The sequence below is a fragment of the Paramisgurnus dabryanus genome, chromosome 9 (genome assembly GCF_030506205.2).
Source record: "Paramisgurnus dabryanus chromosome 9, PD_genome_1.1, whole genome shotgun sequence".
In the NCBI taxonomy this organism is placed as follows: Eukaryota; Metazoa; Chordata; class Actinopteri; order Cypriniformes; family Cobitidae; genus Paramisgurnus; species Paramisgurnus dabryanus.
The window spans coordinates 19,529,212-19,543,355 of NC_133345.1; the positions used below are offsets into that span (position 1 = coordinate 19,529,212).

A 14,144-nucleotide genomic window follows, 5' to 3' on the forward strand; every position below is an offset into this window, starting at 1 on the left:
TTGTTTTTCAGATATTGTAACTTTTTTCTCATTCTCAAGATAATATTCCATATTATATTAAACATAAAACCCATCCTACCCTGAATGTATTAGCAATCATTTGCTTTAAGTAATGGAAGTAAAGAACAGAAACATAATAAACAGATCCAGTTTATTGTATTGGCTTTCAAGACAACATACATTAAATGACACCTGAGCACAGAAACAAAGTAGATCTCTCCGGCAACTAGACATTTATCTTACTTGCACACTGAATGAGCCAAAACGATGCACCATCCAGTTCTCTTTCCCATATAAACCATGCACTTTAAAAAACCTTTTAATACTTTATATAATTTGTAAACAAGGCAATTGTTCTTGAAAAGAGTGTCACCATTTCCACAGCCGGAAAAATACTGAGAGACTGGAATGTTGTGTTGGAATGTTGACAGACAAACCAACAGACACGCACAGACCTGCTCAAGTCAAACAAACTTAAAAAAAATTGGGGGAAAAAAAGGGCAGAACATTAGGTATGTATGGTATTGTAAAGTTAACTCAAACTCTCTAGGTGAGTGATCTTTAATAACGTGGTTTTGCTGCTAGAGAATATTATTTTATGATTTTTATTTTCAAAATTAAATGTTTAAGAATGCAGCTTTTGGTCTTACGCAAAGAGGAAGTGTTGAGGGTTTCTTTATACTGACCACAGCATTAGTGCGAATGCACATGAGTGCCTACGACACTTAGCTGCTTATGTACATAAAGAAATTTTCCACCAGATTTGCACGTTTCAGGAATCGGCCTGTGACAAAAAAGTTTGCTGACGTAAATGAATTGAGATTTCTTATATGCCGTGATAAACATTAAGCTGAAACTCTGGTAGCACCTGCTATGAAATGAGGTCAGAGGTCATACAAGAAAAAATAAACCAGGTAATGTTGGTGCAGATAAAGAGACTTATCAGCTTAAACCCAATTATTCTCAAGTTGCACGTATCCCGAAAAACGAAACGATATGATTGAAACAACGCACAAATAAAACTGCAGACTGATAAGTCACCTAAAAAAAGTTAACTAAGAGTGCACAAATAGACCAAACTATTCAAAATTTCTTGTGATCATGCTTGTTATCTAACTTTGTTACTATGGCTAGATTAAAGAATACTAACATTGTGCTATCTGGTCATTAAATAGACCAAATACAATCTTGGTGAAGTCCTCTGATAATCCTCATTCTCACGGTCAAGGAAAAGCAGTTAGTGTTTATATTTCGGAAAAAAGTAAGACTACCCTGACGCATGAATTTAACAGTTATTTGTCAGTAAATTAACGGTCATCTATCTAAAATTGACCGAATCAGAAAATAAAAACGTTTCTATGATTCACAATCTTGATAGACATTATTACAGACATGGTAAAGATTATAGGATAAAAGTTAAATTGAAACAGAAGCTAAATTATCTAGTTATAAACCAATAATAAAAATTAAAAGCATATAAAGCTTATAAAAAGCACTTTCAACACAATTAAATAAGTATTATTTACAGAACCGTGGGAACCCAAACAGAAATTTATGGAAAAAAGCAAAGCACATTTCCAGTTTCATAGTGTTATCAATATACCATAAGGTAAAAAAAAAATGGGACAAGTGAACATAAAATATACTCTTTAAAGAATAAACGTGCCTGTGTGCTCTTTAAAAACACATGCCACAGTCTTTTATCATCAGTAGTCTTTTTACAGTCTTGGTATCAGTGTATTTTGGCTATTTCGGAGTTTCCGCGCACTGAATTCCAAAAGTCCGGGCAACAAAATCAGTTCCAGTTTTTTACCCATTTGTGGTTCTCTTGCATTTCCCCCGTCAGCGCTGTCACAAAGAGCACCATCCTCTCAGGGCTAATGATCCCTCGCCAAGCGTGTTCCTCCACGTGATCTTCAGGGTTGAGGCAGATTCAGCATATCCATCAGGGCAGAGGAGATGAAGCGTCCTGCAGCATATCACCAAAGATCTGAATAAGATTGTCCAGACCCCACAGGTATCCATCCTCTCGGTTTCCCTCTGCCCAATGTGTGCGGTGGTCCAGGGTTTGGGGCGGTGGAAGTTGGACTGTCTTACCAAAGTCAATCATCCAGACCCGGGCCAGGCCTGTAGCATCATGCACAAAGAGCAAAGAACTCCCAACAACCTGGAGATAAAGAGATGGAATACCTCAAATGAACGTGCCAGATTTTTTTTACGCTATCAGGAAATTATTTCACAGTATACAGAAAATGAACAGCGCTCCTCACCTCATGAGTCTTGAAGAAGTCTGACACTTCCAGAACGTTGCGCAATTCCTCCAGTCTCTGCAGGTAACTCCTCTAAACAAACAGGAGGAGAAGATTAATGGAAATCTGTGTGAACTCTATTCAACTATGTCAACCTTCACAGAGATAAGGCAGTAACTCCACAGTAAACAAATCCACAAAGCAAATTAAATATTAAATTTAATACAATTAACATAAGCAACAATATAATAAAAAATCCAGAACCAGTGAATGTTTCTTCAGGATGAACTCACCAATAACTGTGTGTTTCCATCCACAAAGTCATTCAAGGCCTTCATCACCTGCTCCTTATGCTTTGTTTTTTTAAAGCTGGTGTTACACGTACCATCTGCTTTCTAAATAGAGAGAACATTTTGTGTTAATATAGGTTTCTGTAAAGTAAAAATGCTGCATAATGAGATAACAATAAACAATACTTTTACAGCATTTATAGTGTTCCTTTGTAAGTGCTAAACTGTATTTAATAAATACTGTGTGCATTATCATAAATGTACATTAAATCAATCTCTATTTGTAAATGAACAAACATCATTATTTCTCATTACTAATGCATAACTAATGTTAAATGTATGCAGCCAAACTTTAAATCCAAACCAAAAGCAAACAACAAAACCAAAGCAATACCGCAGGTTAAAAATAACAATAAAATGATCTATAAATAGCCAAGCTGTGTTTGTGAAGCTGACTACGATAGTTATTTTATTCACCAGTTATTCTTGGGTAGAAACATTTGCATGTTTTAAAGCAATACTATATTGTTATTTACATATACCCATTGGTAAAAGCTGATGTTCCACAACAGATAATATATGAAGAGTTCAGATGCAAAACACTCAGCATCTGACGTTTTCTTGTAAATAACCAAAGTTTAGTAATTTCACTTTAATGGCAATGTTAAAAAGTGTTAAAGTGATTTTTTTTTTTAAATATGCTAATTTTCCAGCTCCCCAGAGTTAAACATTTGATTTTTACCTTTTTGAAATCCATTCACAGCTGATCTCCAGGTCTGGCGCTAGCACTTTTAGCATAGCTTAGCACAATCCATTGAATCTGATTAGACCATTAGCATCGCGCTAAAAAATAACCAAAAAGTTTTGATATTTTTCCTATTTAAAACTTGACTCTTCTGTAGTTACATCGTCTACTAAGACCGACAGAAAATTAAAAGTTGTGATTTTCTAGGCAGATATGGCTAGGAACTATACTCTCAAACTGGCGTAATAATAAGTGACTTTGCTGATATAACATGGCTGCAGCAGGCGTACTGATATTACGCACTGCCCGAAAATAGTCCCCTGCCATTGAAAGTAACCAGTGGGACTATTTTCGGGCAGTGTGTAATATCACTACGCCTGCTGTAGCCATGTTAAATCAGCAAAGTCCTTGATTATTACTCCAGAATGTGAGTCTAGTCCTAACCATATCTGCCTAGAAAATCGTAACTTTTCATTTCTGTCGGTCTTAGTACAAGTTTAAATAGGAAAAATGTTGAAACTTTTTGGTTATTTTTTTGCGCGATGCTAATAGTCTAATCAGATTCAATGGATTATGCTAAGCTATGCTAAAAGTGGTAGCGCCAGACACGGAGATCAGCTGAGTGGATTCCAAAACTATAAGAATCAAAATGTTTAACTCTAGGGGAGCTGGAAAATGAGCATATTTTCAAAAAAAGTGGAATGTCCCTTTAAGGGTTAGTAATTGAAATTCCTGATTTCACAAATGTCACTTTAGTCATTTCATTGGTATTTAACAAATGTGACTTTCGCTGTAAAACCGCTTTTTTTTTGGAAAAAACCTCCACTTCTGAAAAAACTCTACTTCTTTGGACAAGACATATCAAACAGTTGCAAAATCACTACAGATGCAACTAGAAACACTGCAAATGATGAATGTCAGCATTCAGAATGTAAAGCACACATTAGGGGGCGCTGTGATGCATGTAGCTGCCACATTCGTGTTGTATTCAGGTCCAAGTACTCACAAGGGACCCACGTTTAAATGTTAGCAACAATCGTTTCACATTCGTCTTGCTTACAAGAACAATCGGCGTGGCGTTTAATGGATTCTGCCAACAAACCGGTATTTCTGAATGCTCGAGGCCAGGATTAGGTGTGGAAACAGCATTTGGTTAATATCAATATCTCATTTCTGACGGATGTAGAGGCTTTTGCATCTAAGCTTTTCATATAGACCATTTCATTGGATGCATGTGCGGTAATAACGCGTCTGGTTGGAATTTCTGGTTTCTGTTTGTTTAATGTTCTGACTAGTTGTTGAAACTGAACTCTTGAACAAATACCCGGTCAAAAATAACAAATGTTTTGGTTTCCTAGGTAATCTACGTGTTGTTTATTTAGCTTGTTATATAAGTAAACTATTTTAAAAGGACTTTTGTTGTTATTTATTTAGCGGAGTTTACCGGAAGTTACGTATTTTCCACGAAAGCCTTTGTTTATGTTGTTACCATCTTTAGAGTACAAAAAGAAGAGAAATTTAATTTTCATAATTCACAAGATTAGAAAATAAATCCATTATCATAACAATTACAATGAAAAGATTAATTCCATAATCCTAATATGAAAAAGTTAATCACCTTGATGCCCTCTATGCGAAAGCCGAGGGTGGCTGTTGAGCTCAGTGTCTCTCTCCACTGCATGTATCGGGGCTTGAGAATGGCCTTTTGGGCTCTCTCCTCTGGACTGGGAGCTCCTGGATCCACGGCCACCATCTTCTCATACATGTCCTTTCTCAGGCGAGGATGCTCGCGAGCCTTCATCAGCTCTTCCTCCAGATACGTCCTGTGTAAAAGAAACCGTCGATCAAACCAATCACACCCCTTGCAGTACCATGTATCCATCATGCAGGTAATGACATAGTTTGTTGAAAGAAATCCTAGCATTAAACAAGACTTGACTCATGATTGCCCTAATATCACACGAAGTTTATGGCTTTTGTGTTTCCTCTCACCTGCTTCCCATCTTGCAATCCATGATTGAAGGAGACTCGAATTCTGCCAGCAGATCATCCATTGAATTGTAATCCTGGCCGTTTTGCCGCACAACGCCGTGGTAACCAGGTACATATGGCCTGAGCTTGTCATTCATCAGCTTTTGAAGGGACTCGTGCTCACATTCACAATACTTCTTCAACAGTTTACCGTACTCGCCCGCCTGGAAGTTACCTTCAAGCACATAAAGAAATATATAATAAAGGTCATCTTGTTGCTATAGACGGTTTCAGCAGTAACAACATAAACAATCGGCTTTCGTGGTAAACACGTAACTTCCGGTAAACTCCACTAAGAATAAATAACAACAAAAGTACTTTAAACTTAATTTATTTTTGGAACAAGCAAAATAAACAACACGTAGATTACCTAGGACACCAAAACATTTGTTATTTCGATGATGTATTTGTTCAAGTGTTCAGTTTAGCAACTAGCCAGACCATTAAAAAAACTTAAACGGGAAGTAAAGTTCAGATCAGACGCATATCGCGTCACTGCACATACGTCGGATGAAACCATCAATACAACCCATTTCCTTTATATTTAGTGATGAAATAAATGTGTTAATACCTGCATGTCCAGCGAGCTGAACCCAGGGATATCGTTTCTTAAAGGAAACCACAAAGGGTGAGCAGTGCACCATGGTCTTCAACTTCCTCCACGATTTAGTCTGAAATAAAAAAAAACACGGTCAACTGAATTCAACGTTTATTTGAAAGGCTCCAGATTCTGGCACAGAAACTTTTGACTTTGCTCTTCTGGGAATGGCCTCAAACCTGAAACCGAGGCAAAACAATCCATATCTGTCCAGACGGACTGAGTGTTTCGTTACGCATGGGAATTAAAGTTCCATGAGAGTTTATTAACCACACAATGTCAACATCGTAGATGTGACTCACATGTCCTACAAAGTAAAGTACAGGTTATTGATCTAAAGCTTGTGATTGTACGTAAGACTGTGGGAAATGATGTAACTGAACTGTTTGTATAAAACACTCTCATGATGTCCTAGATTCCTCTTAGGTTTTTACATTTACTTGACTTGCTTATATTATTTCCTTACAAAATTCCTCAGATGTTTTTCTTCATTTTGACAGGAACACGTAAATAAGAAAAGTAGCTCTGCCCGGAAAGAATGTCTCAAGGACATGATTTGGCAGTTTTTAGCATACCTACAACATGTAAAGACCTTTTCAGACCATTTCAACGCATATGCTTGTTGAATGGGTGGAGCTTAGCATGTGGGTGCAAGTGAGAAACCTTGAGTTACGTGCAAACCTTTGCTGCAAGGTAGCAAGGTGTGGAAAAAAATCTGAAATCCCAAAGCATTTTTCAATAAAACTTTCCCTTAAAATATTTTGCTGACATTAAAGATTTGTTTTCCAATGAAAATGTGTTTTAAAGGTGCAGTTACTACCTTCATGTTGTTTTAACTAAATCTGTATGAGTTTCTTTATTCCATTGAACAAAAAAGAAGACATTTTGATAAATGGTGGTAAGCACAGTTGATGGTACCCACTGACTTCCATAGTAGGATCAACAAATACCATGGAAGTCAATGGGTACCATCAACTGTATGCTTACCATCTTCTTTAGTGTTCAACAGAATAAAGAAACTCATACAGGTTCAGAAAAAAATTAGTATGATGAGTAAATGATTTTAATTTTTGGATGAACTATCCCTTAAAATTACACAGATGCTAAACAGAAGCCTTGTCTTTCCCCACAACCATTCTCTTTATCTAATGCAGGGATGGGCAACTGGCGGCCCGAGGGCCGCATACGGCCCGGAGTAAATTTTAATACGGCCCTCTGGACCATATTATAATTAATCAAATACTTTTAAAATGATGATTTTTGTATTCGGACGTAAAACCTCCCAACCAGGAGGGGGCGCTAGGTTCCGCGACTCGTCACAGTAAGCATAGTCCTATGTTTGGGCTTATGTGAAGAAGAGGTCTTCAAGTTCACGTGGTCCGAAAAGCCAAGGTCCGACCCGAGATACTTTGTTATTAACATTTTTATATATTTTGTTTTGAATGTATATATTATTTATTATTATTATTATTATTTATTTTAAATAATTTTGTTCTCTGAGGGCAGGATGTGAAACTCCTCTATACTAATTTAAAACTGCCTTGTTTGTTACAGAGGTTAACTTAAGTTTTATCTAAAAATGCTTTTCCACTGAAAATAAAGTTATGATTTAGAATTAGCATAATTGCCGAGTTTAATAGTTAAAATTTTTAAAGACCGGTTGATTGTATATTGTGGTTTCTTAATAAAGAAAATTAAGAATGATGTAAATTGTGCATGTGGTTCTGGCCCCCTTGGTATGAAGGAGAAAAATACTGGCCCTCGTCATTATCAAAGTTGCCCATCCCTGATCTAATGCATACAGCAGTCACAAACACCTCTCAACATCTGCTCTCAAATCTCCCTATCCACACACAAATGTCTTTTAGTCTTTATTCTCTTCCCCGGGGGACAAATGATCCTTTACACAGTCCTCTTTGTTTTACATGTTTGACGTTTCACATATTGTAATGTGTTCAATATATGCCCACAGGCATGCACAAGAGAAAAGGGTCATAACATTATTTACATAAAAACCTTTATCTTTCATGAAAGGCCGAATCACATTCACCATTGTTAAACCTCTAGTGCAAATTGTGTTCCTGTAGCTCAACTTGTAGAGCATGTGTGTTTCCAGGAAACAAACATGCATACTGACAAAATATGTATGCATCTGCACTGCAAGTCGCTTAGGATATGCAATTGCCAAACAAACGTTTTATGCTCATATAATATTTAACAACTCAATTATGATTGCATCACTCCAAATCAATTTATGGCCAGCACTCCTATCTCGTGCTGATAACAAACAAGGTTTGTGAGATACACCTGTGGGTGAGTGTACAAACAGATCTGCTCCAGCTTCCTTGTGGCTTATCACTAGGACGCACACACAAAGAGATGAATGAACCAGACTCGTGTTGAGTTACTGCATCTCTAAATCAATTTAGTGCACGTCTGACCCGCTGAATATCAGCACTGAAAAGAGTTAAAGGCCTGCAAATCCAGACCTTTCTTTGCCATCGAACATCATTTCACATACAGTCTGTTTACATGTCATCTGTGCATGCGTGTTTCCTGGCAAGCAGCAGCATGCACGACTTCCCTGCCAAAAACACGAAGAGAAATTACACAAAACCAGACATGCACTCCTTAAAACACACACTTAACAAAAGCACGCAGAGACCCACGACTCTGCCATGGCCCTGCAACCACACACGCATCCGGGAAACAGACTGAACAATAAAACACACGACACACTTGTGTTAACTTACTCTCGATCTCTCTGTCTCGGATTCTGTGGCCTATATCAACATCTACTTACTCATCATCAGTTAATGCTTTCTCCTTTCTCAGATGTCCTTTCCCACAAACATCTTATCTACTTGACCCCAATCCATTTACAAATTTTTTCATTAGCTTTAACAAAGCATAGTAAAAATAGTTATTTATATATAACCATATATATTTATTTTTCCTTTACACACACAATACATCAAATATTATGTCATGAATGAAGTCATATATGTTGCTATGTGGTCTCTAAATAGTTGCGGTTTAACTTATTTGCTCTAGGCTTGAGCTACTTTGCAAAGTACTTTTATCACTTGTTATATAATCCACCATGCATTTTTTTTTTTTAAGTTTGATCACCATGGAAAGTTAAAGCAAACATCTCAACAAGCCCTGTGATTTCAGGTATCGTTCATTATAAAAAACCTGTCTGGTGCAGGATTAGTTTCACATCAAGTTTCAATCTCTATGAAAAATCCCTGAGCAGTAGTAACAGTAATGCTCGCCTTAGCAAACAAAACTAATAAATGTAACTTCATAAAAATGCTTTCAGTTTCTTTTTGTATTTGAAAGTGGCATAAAAAACCCATCCACCCCCACTACCCACCTCCCTCCATTCCATTTTCCACTTCTCCCCACCCTCTTCTTCCTTTACCACCCGCTCTTCTCGCTCTCCAAGAAGCTCCCAAAGCAAAGAAACTCATTGTCATAACAAAGGCGATAAACCTGTACAGCAGCTTCACAACATAGAGATCGGGCCATTCAGAAACAGTGTAGGAAGCAGGGGAGAGAGACTTAATACGCACTTTTTCTCTTTCATTTGCATGCTGCTATTGTGTATGGAGTGTTTTGTTTTGTCTGAGAGAGGTGGTGGAATAAAAGCACGCTTGTGACTTTCCAGCAACCAAAATTTTAACCCCTCCCTCTGTGATGTACCATTTCGTCTGGAATGTCAAAGATTTTGTCAGACAAGAAAACTGTCAAACGTGTCATTAAGTAGAGATAGATCGTAATCTTAGCAAAATTATCTGTGTCGTGATCACATCTAAGGAGCAACATAGATTAAGAAAGAGATGAAAAGACAGAAGTAAGAAGCACTACCATATATGGCTTCATGGTTACTAAGCGACAAAGGAACCGCCCACAACTCAATTTTCCATGACATAATCTCTGTAGCGTCTCAGAATGTGCGTATGTGTGTGTGTATTGGTTTGTGGATGTCATCAGCTGATATAAAAGGTTTATTTTTGGTCATATATTCAATATGTATTGTGAAAAGCACAACAAAAACATGTGTGAATTGAATTCCTTCCAACAAATCACTCTTAGAAATGATGTGTTAATTTTTTACACATCTTTTTGTGTTTAGCTTTTAACACATTTTGTGTAATTTTAACACATTATGTGTCTTTTTGGGTTGATTTTGTGTTAAAATAAAACACAAGTAGTGTTAAAAGTAACACAAAAGTGTTGTTTCAATAATAACACAGAGATGGTTGGATTCTGGGACAATGCATTTAGTGTGTTGTTTTTAATACATCTGTTCTAAGAATGTACTTTTTCAAGACTATAGGTCAATGGCATGCTTATTTTTGTGTTCAGGGGCATTATTTACTTAAAAAATACCTGCAAAACAAACTAAAAGAGAGGGTCTTGTTTCTTTCAAACATGCTGGGTTATTTTCATTCCAGGCCCAGCATTGGGCCAAAAAGGGACAAGCCTAGCCGTTGGGTTAAATGAATCCAGAAAAAGTTTATATTTGACTGGGGTTAAAGCAACCCAGTATTTAATTTGAATTGAAACAATCTAGGATACTGTAGGTTAAATTAAATTCATTCACCCCTTTGTGACCAGTGCTGGGTTGAAAATAACCCAGCATTTTTTAAGACTTGTAAGATAAGGATAAACCTAGGTCCATTTAATAGTCTTCTTGTGTGGTAACTACAAGAATATGTAAATGTCCTGATTGTCCCATCAGGATACTGTTTCCAGTAAGTTGTGTAATAAAAAAAAGATTAAGAATGTTTAAAGAATGACAAAAATAAACTAGAAAAACAATGAGAGTAGCAACACAGCACATTTCCTGACAATCATTCCAGACTGATTCATCCTGAATCACAGAAGGATGAAACTTAAACAACACTATTGCTTATTCATCTGGAACATGGGAGAATGAGAAAGCAATGGAAATGAGCACAGATGAGCTGGTGAAAAGACAATGCAATGACTGCATCTGATACATTTGTTCTCAGAAAACGGGGATTGTTAAAATTACAAGAAACATGTGACTTCATTTGAGATAGGTATAGTACATTGTGTACATAATATCCGTTTTGGATATTAGGCTGTTGGCCAATCGCCAATTTATTATGTAAAGACTGTTATTTTATGACTTTACTCATGGTCCCAACAGAATAATAAATGCCACAGTTTTCTACATGGTGCCAAGCTGCCACTGGGACAGTACCCTTTAAAGGAAAACACCACCATTTTTCAATATTTTACTATGTTCTTACCTCAACTTAGATTCATTAATACATACCTATATTTTATAAAAGCGTGCACTTTTAATCTTTGTACAGCACGTCATGAATGGGTTAGCATTTAGCCTAGCCTCATTCATTCCTATGGCTCCAAACAGGGAAGAATTTATAAGCCATCAAACACTTCCATGTTTTTCTTATTTAAAGACTGTTACATGAGCAGTTACACAAGTAAGTATGGTGGCACAAAATAAAACTTTTGTTTGGAGCCATAAGAATGAAATAGGGTTAAGCTAAATGCCAACATATTTAAGAAGCGCTGTACAAAGATTAAAAGTGCATTGCATTGAAAAAAGATAGGTATTTATTAATTCATCCAAGTTGAGGTAAGAACATAGTAAAATATTTAAAAACTGTTGTTTTCCTTTAAAATGATGATATGTATCATGTATTTTAAGATATGTACACATTTGGTACCAATATGTACTTCTGGGGTACTAATATGAATTTCTTAGGTGTAAAATTGACTTTTTGAAAGGGTACCACTTAAGTGACAGCTAAGGACCATTTTTTTCCACTCAGTGTAGTGAAACTATTTATACAACTATATGATACCAATACTACCTTAAAAACCTTTATAGATAATACTTATACATTACATAGATATATTAAAGGGTAACATAGCAAGATACATCCAGTCAGCTGACTTACTAGGTCAATCCGTCTAAGTTTCTACTCAGACCAAGGTCAACATAAACAACTGTCTCATTTAAATATTAAGTTACTCATAGTCTCACTGTGCAGAAGCAGTAACAGAAAACAAGACACAGATCAATTATTCACCAAGACATACAGCATGGCTGTACATGTTAGCTGTGCTGTAGGCAGGGTATAAAAACTGTCTGGAATCTTGGGATTTTCCTAGTGGGAATGTCTGGTCACAGGGGTCTGACTGCTCTTTTTGTCATTTATGAACGACAGCATATTGTGGAATTAATCAGTGACCTTTGGAAATTATGCAGAATTTGTAAACCCTTTTGCTCATGGTTTTAGAAAAAGCTCAGTTTAGCCTACATTGGGTTTATATTACTCACTTTGTGTCTTTTCGCTTTCTTTTTCTCAGGTTTATAACTTTCCAGTTATAAACATCTCTCTCATAAGCCTCCACCCATCAACTGTTCCAAAGGCCAACAAATTCTAGCAATATACATCTGAAACTGAAAAACTGATGTTTTTCCTTGTCAGCAAAAAGAAACTAGTAATATTTCAGTGACCTTTTTAACCACGATTTTATTCTAAATGTCTAATGAGTTATAACTGATGTTATATAAACCATTAGTAAAGATATGAGACTTTAGTACAGATAAGTACTCCATGATCAGCCTCCTCATTCAATACAAAAACACAAATAAACAAGCTATATACTTAATACAGCATTGAAAACCATTGCACCATTGTAGACAAAGTTGCAGATGAATCAGATATTTTGCTGCTGTTGGGAAAAGATTCCCTGATCAATGTGATTTCCAAATATGGGATATCAGTAGATAACAGGAAGATAACATGCCTGTACTAACTGATAAAACCATAATGTAAACCTTTAATAATGTCGGCCCACAGTCACTTAGGCGCCCTTCCCCTAACCTTTGAGACTATCCCACAATAAATAAATGCATAATGGTATAACAACAAACTCACCAATATACTTAAATAAACGTATTGTACCAGGACATTGAAAAACATGAGAAGTACCTACCCCTCCCAATTCATCAGGGCTCCCAAACATGTTGCACATACTGGGGGAGAGACTGGTGGGCTCTATGTCACTCCCAGTAACATCATCCTCCGACTCTTCAAACGATGAGGCAGAAGATAATCCCGCAGATGAGGAGCTGGAGAGCTTCCTGTGGAACACAAATGGAGCAGGAGAGCCCCCACAGCCGCTGTCCGAGCAGGGCGAGTACTCATCGGGATGCAAGTCCAGTGAAAATCCCCCCATGCTTAGCGTTAAATCACTGATATGCGGACTGTCTTGGCTAGGACCCAAATCATCATGAGTTACTATTAGTTTAGGAATGGTTCCTGAAAACGGGCTTGTGGTTTGCTCCAAGGGACTGGAGAGAGGTTGGTCCTCCTCCTCTCTGTGCGTAAACGTGTCACATCGCCGGCTTGTTGAAGTGTTAAGCTCGTTGGGGGCTGAAGTGATACCGGGAGTCATGTCTTTGTCTAACGGAGACGAACAGCTAAACGCCAAAGAGTTGGTGAGCTCCTCTACGCGACAGCACGGCGCGTTCACGCACTGGATCGCCGAACTTTCTGCTGAACTCTCGCCCGGAGTCACGGCAACTCCTTCCATGTCCAACCGTGACACGCAACACTCATGGTTCTCTCGCAGTCCTCCCCTCTCTCCGCTTTGGGAACCCGGCACGGAACCAAAGCTCGCATCGATTAAATCCGTCTCCCGTCTCAAAAGTATGAAGTTTTTGGGCACACGGTGCTCACCGGAAGAACGCTCATTTGTAACAGTTTTGCTCGCTTTATGTACACTTATACCAACGCACTTTCCCGCTTTAAAATCGTCCTGCCAGCTCTTCTGAACTCTTCGGAGCTCCTTAGTTTTCATCGGATTGTCGTCTAACCGGTCACCGATTTTGGTCAAACAAACAATTCCTTGTATGCGATGTTGTCCAGCGTTTGCCAGAGCTGCGTTGTGAGCGCAGTGTGAAGCGCTGCTGCTGCTGTAGAGAGATTGGCCCATTGTGCATACCGTACACTTCTCTCACGCGTAGCCCTTTAAATGCCACGCCCACTGTCGAATCCGCAACCCTGATGTGTCTGAATCGTGGAAGCAATATGTACAAAGATAACAAATGTGACGCACACTGTCTTATGGCATGAACATGAAAAGAATACACATATTCATCGCAGTCATGATGATATGTTTATTTTGATTTCCTTTCTCAACATGGGTACAGG

At 37.6% G+C, this 14,144-nt stretch overlaps 1 protein-coding gene across 1 annotated transcript; it reads right to left on the bottom strand.

Annotated features, from left to right (window-relative positions):
- Positions 1-132: 132 nt before the first annotated feature.
- On the bottom strand, positions 133-13,941 carry itpkcb (inositol-trisphosphate 3-kinase Cb). Its single transcript, XM_065283008.1, has 7 exons — positions 12,925-13,941; positions 5,887-5,986; positions 5,277-5,490; positions 4,903-5,107; positions 2,543-2,644; positions 2,271-2,342; positions 133-2,167 (listed from the first exon to the last, which is right to left on the bottom strand). The coding sequence occupies exons 1-7, from the start codon at positions 13,924-13,926 to the stop codon at positions 1,946-1,948; spliced, it is 1,917 nt and encodes a 638-aa protein (XP_065139080.1). The 5' UTR covers positions 13,927-13,941; the 3' UTR covers positions 133-1,945.
- Positions 13,942-14,144: the final 203 nt, after the last annotated feature.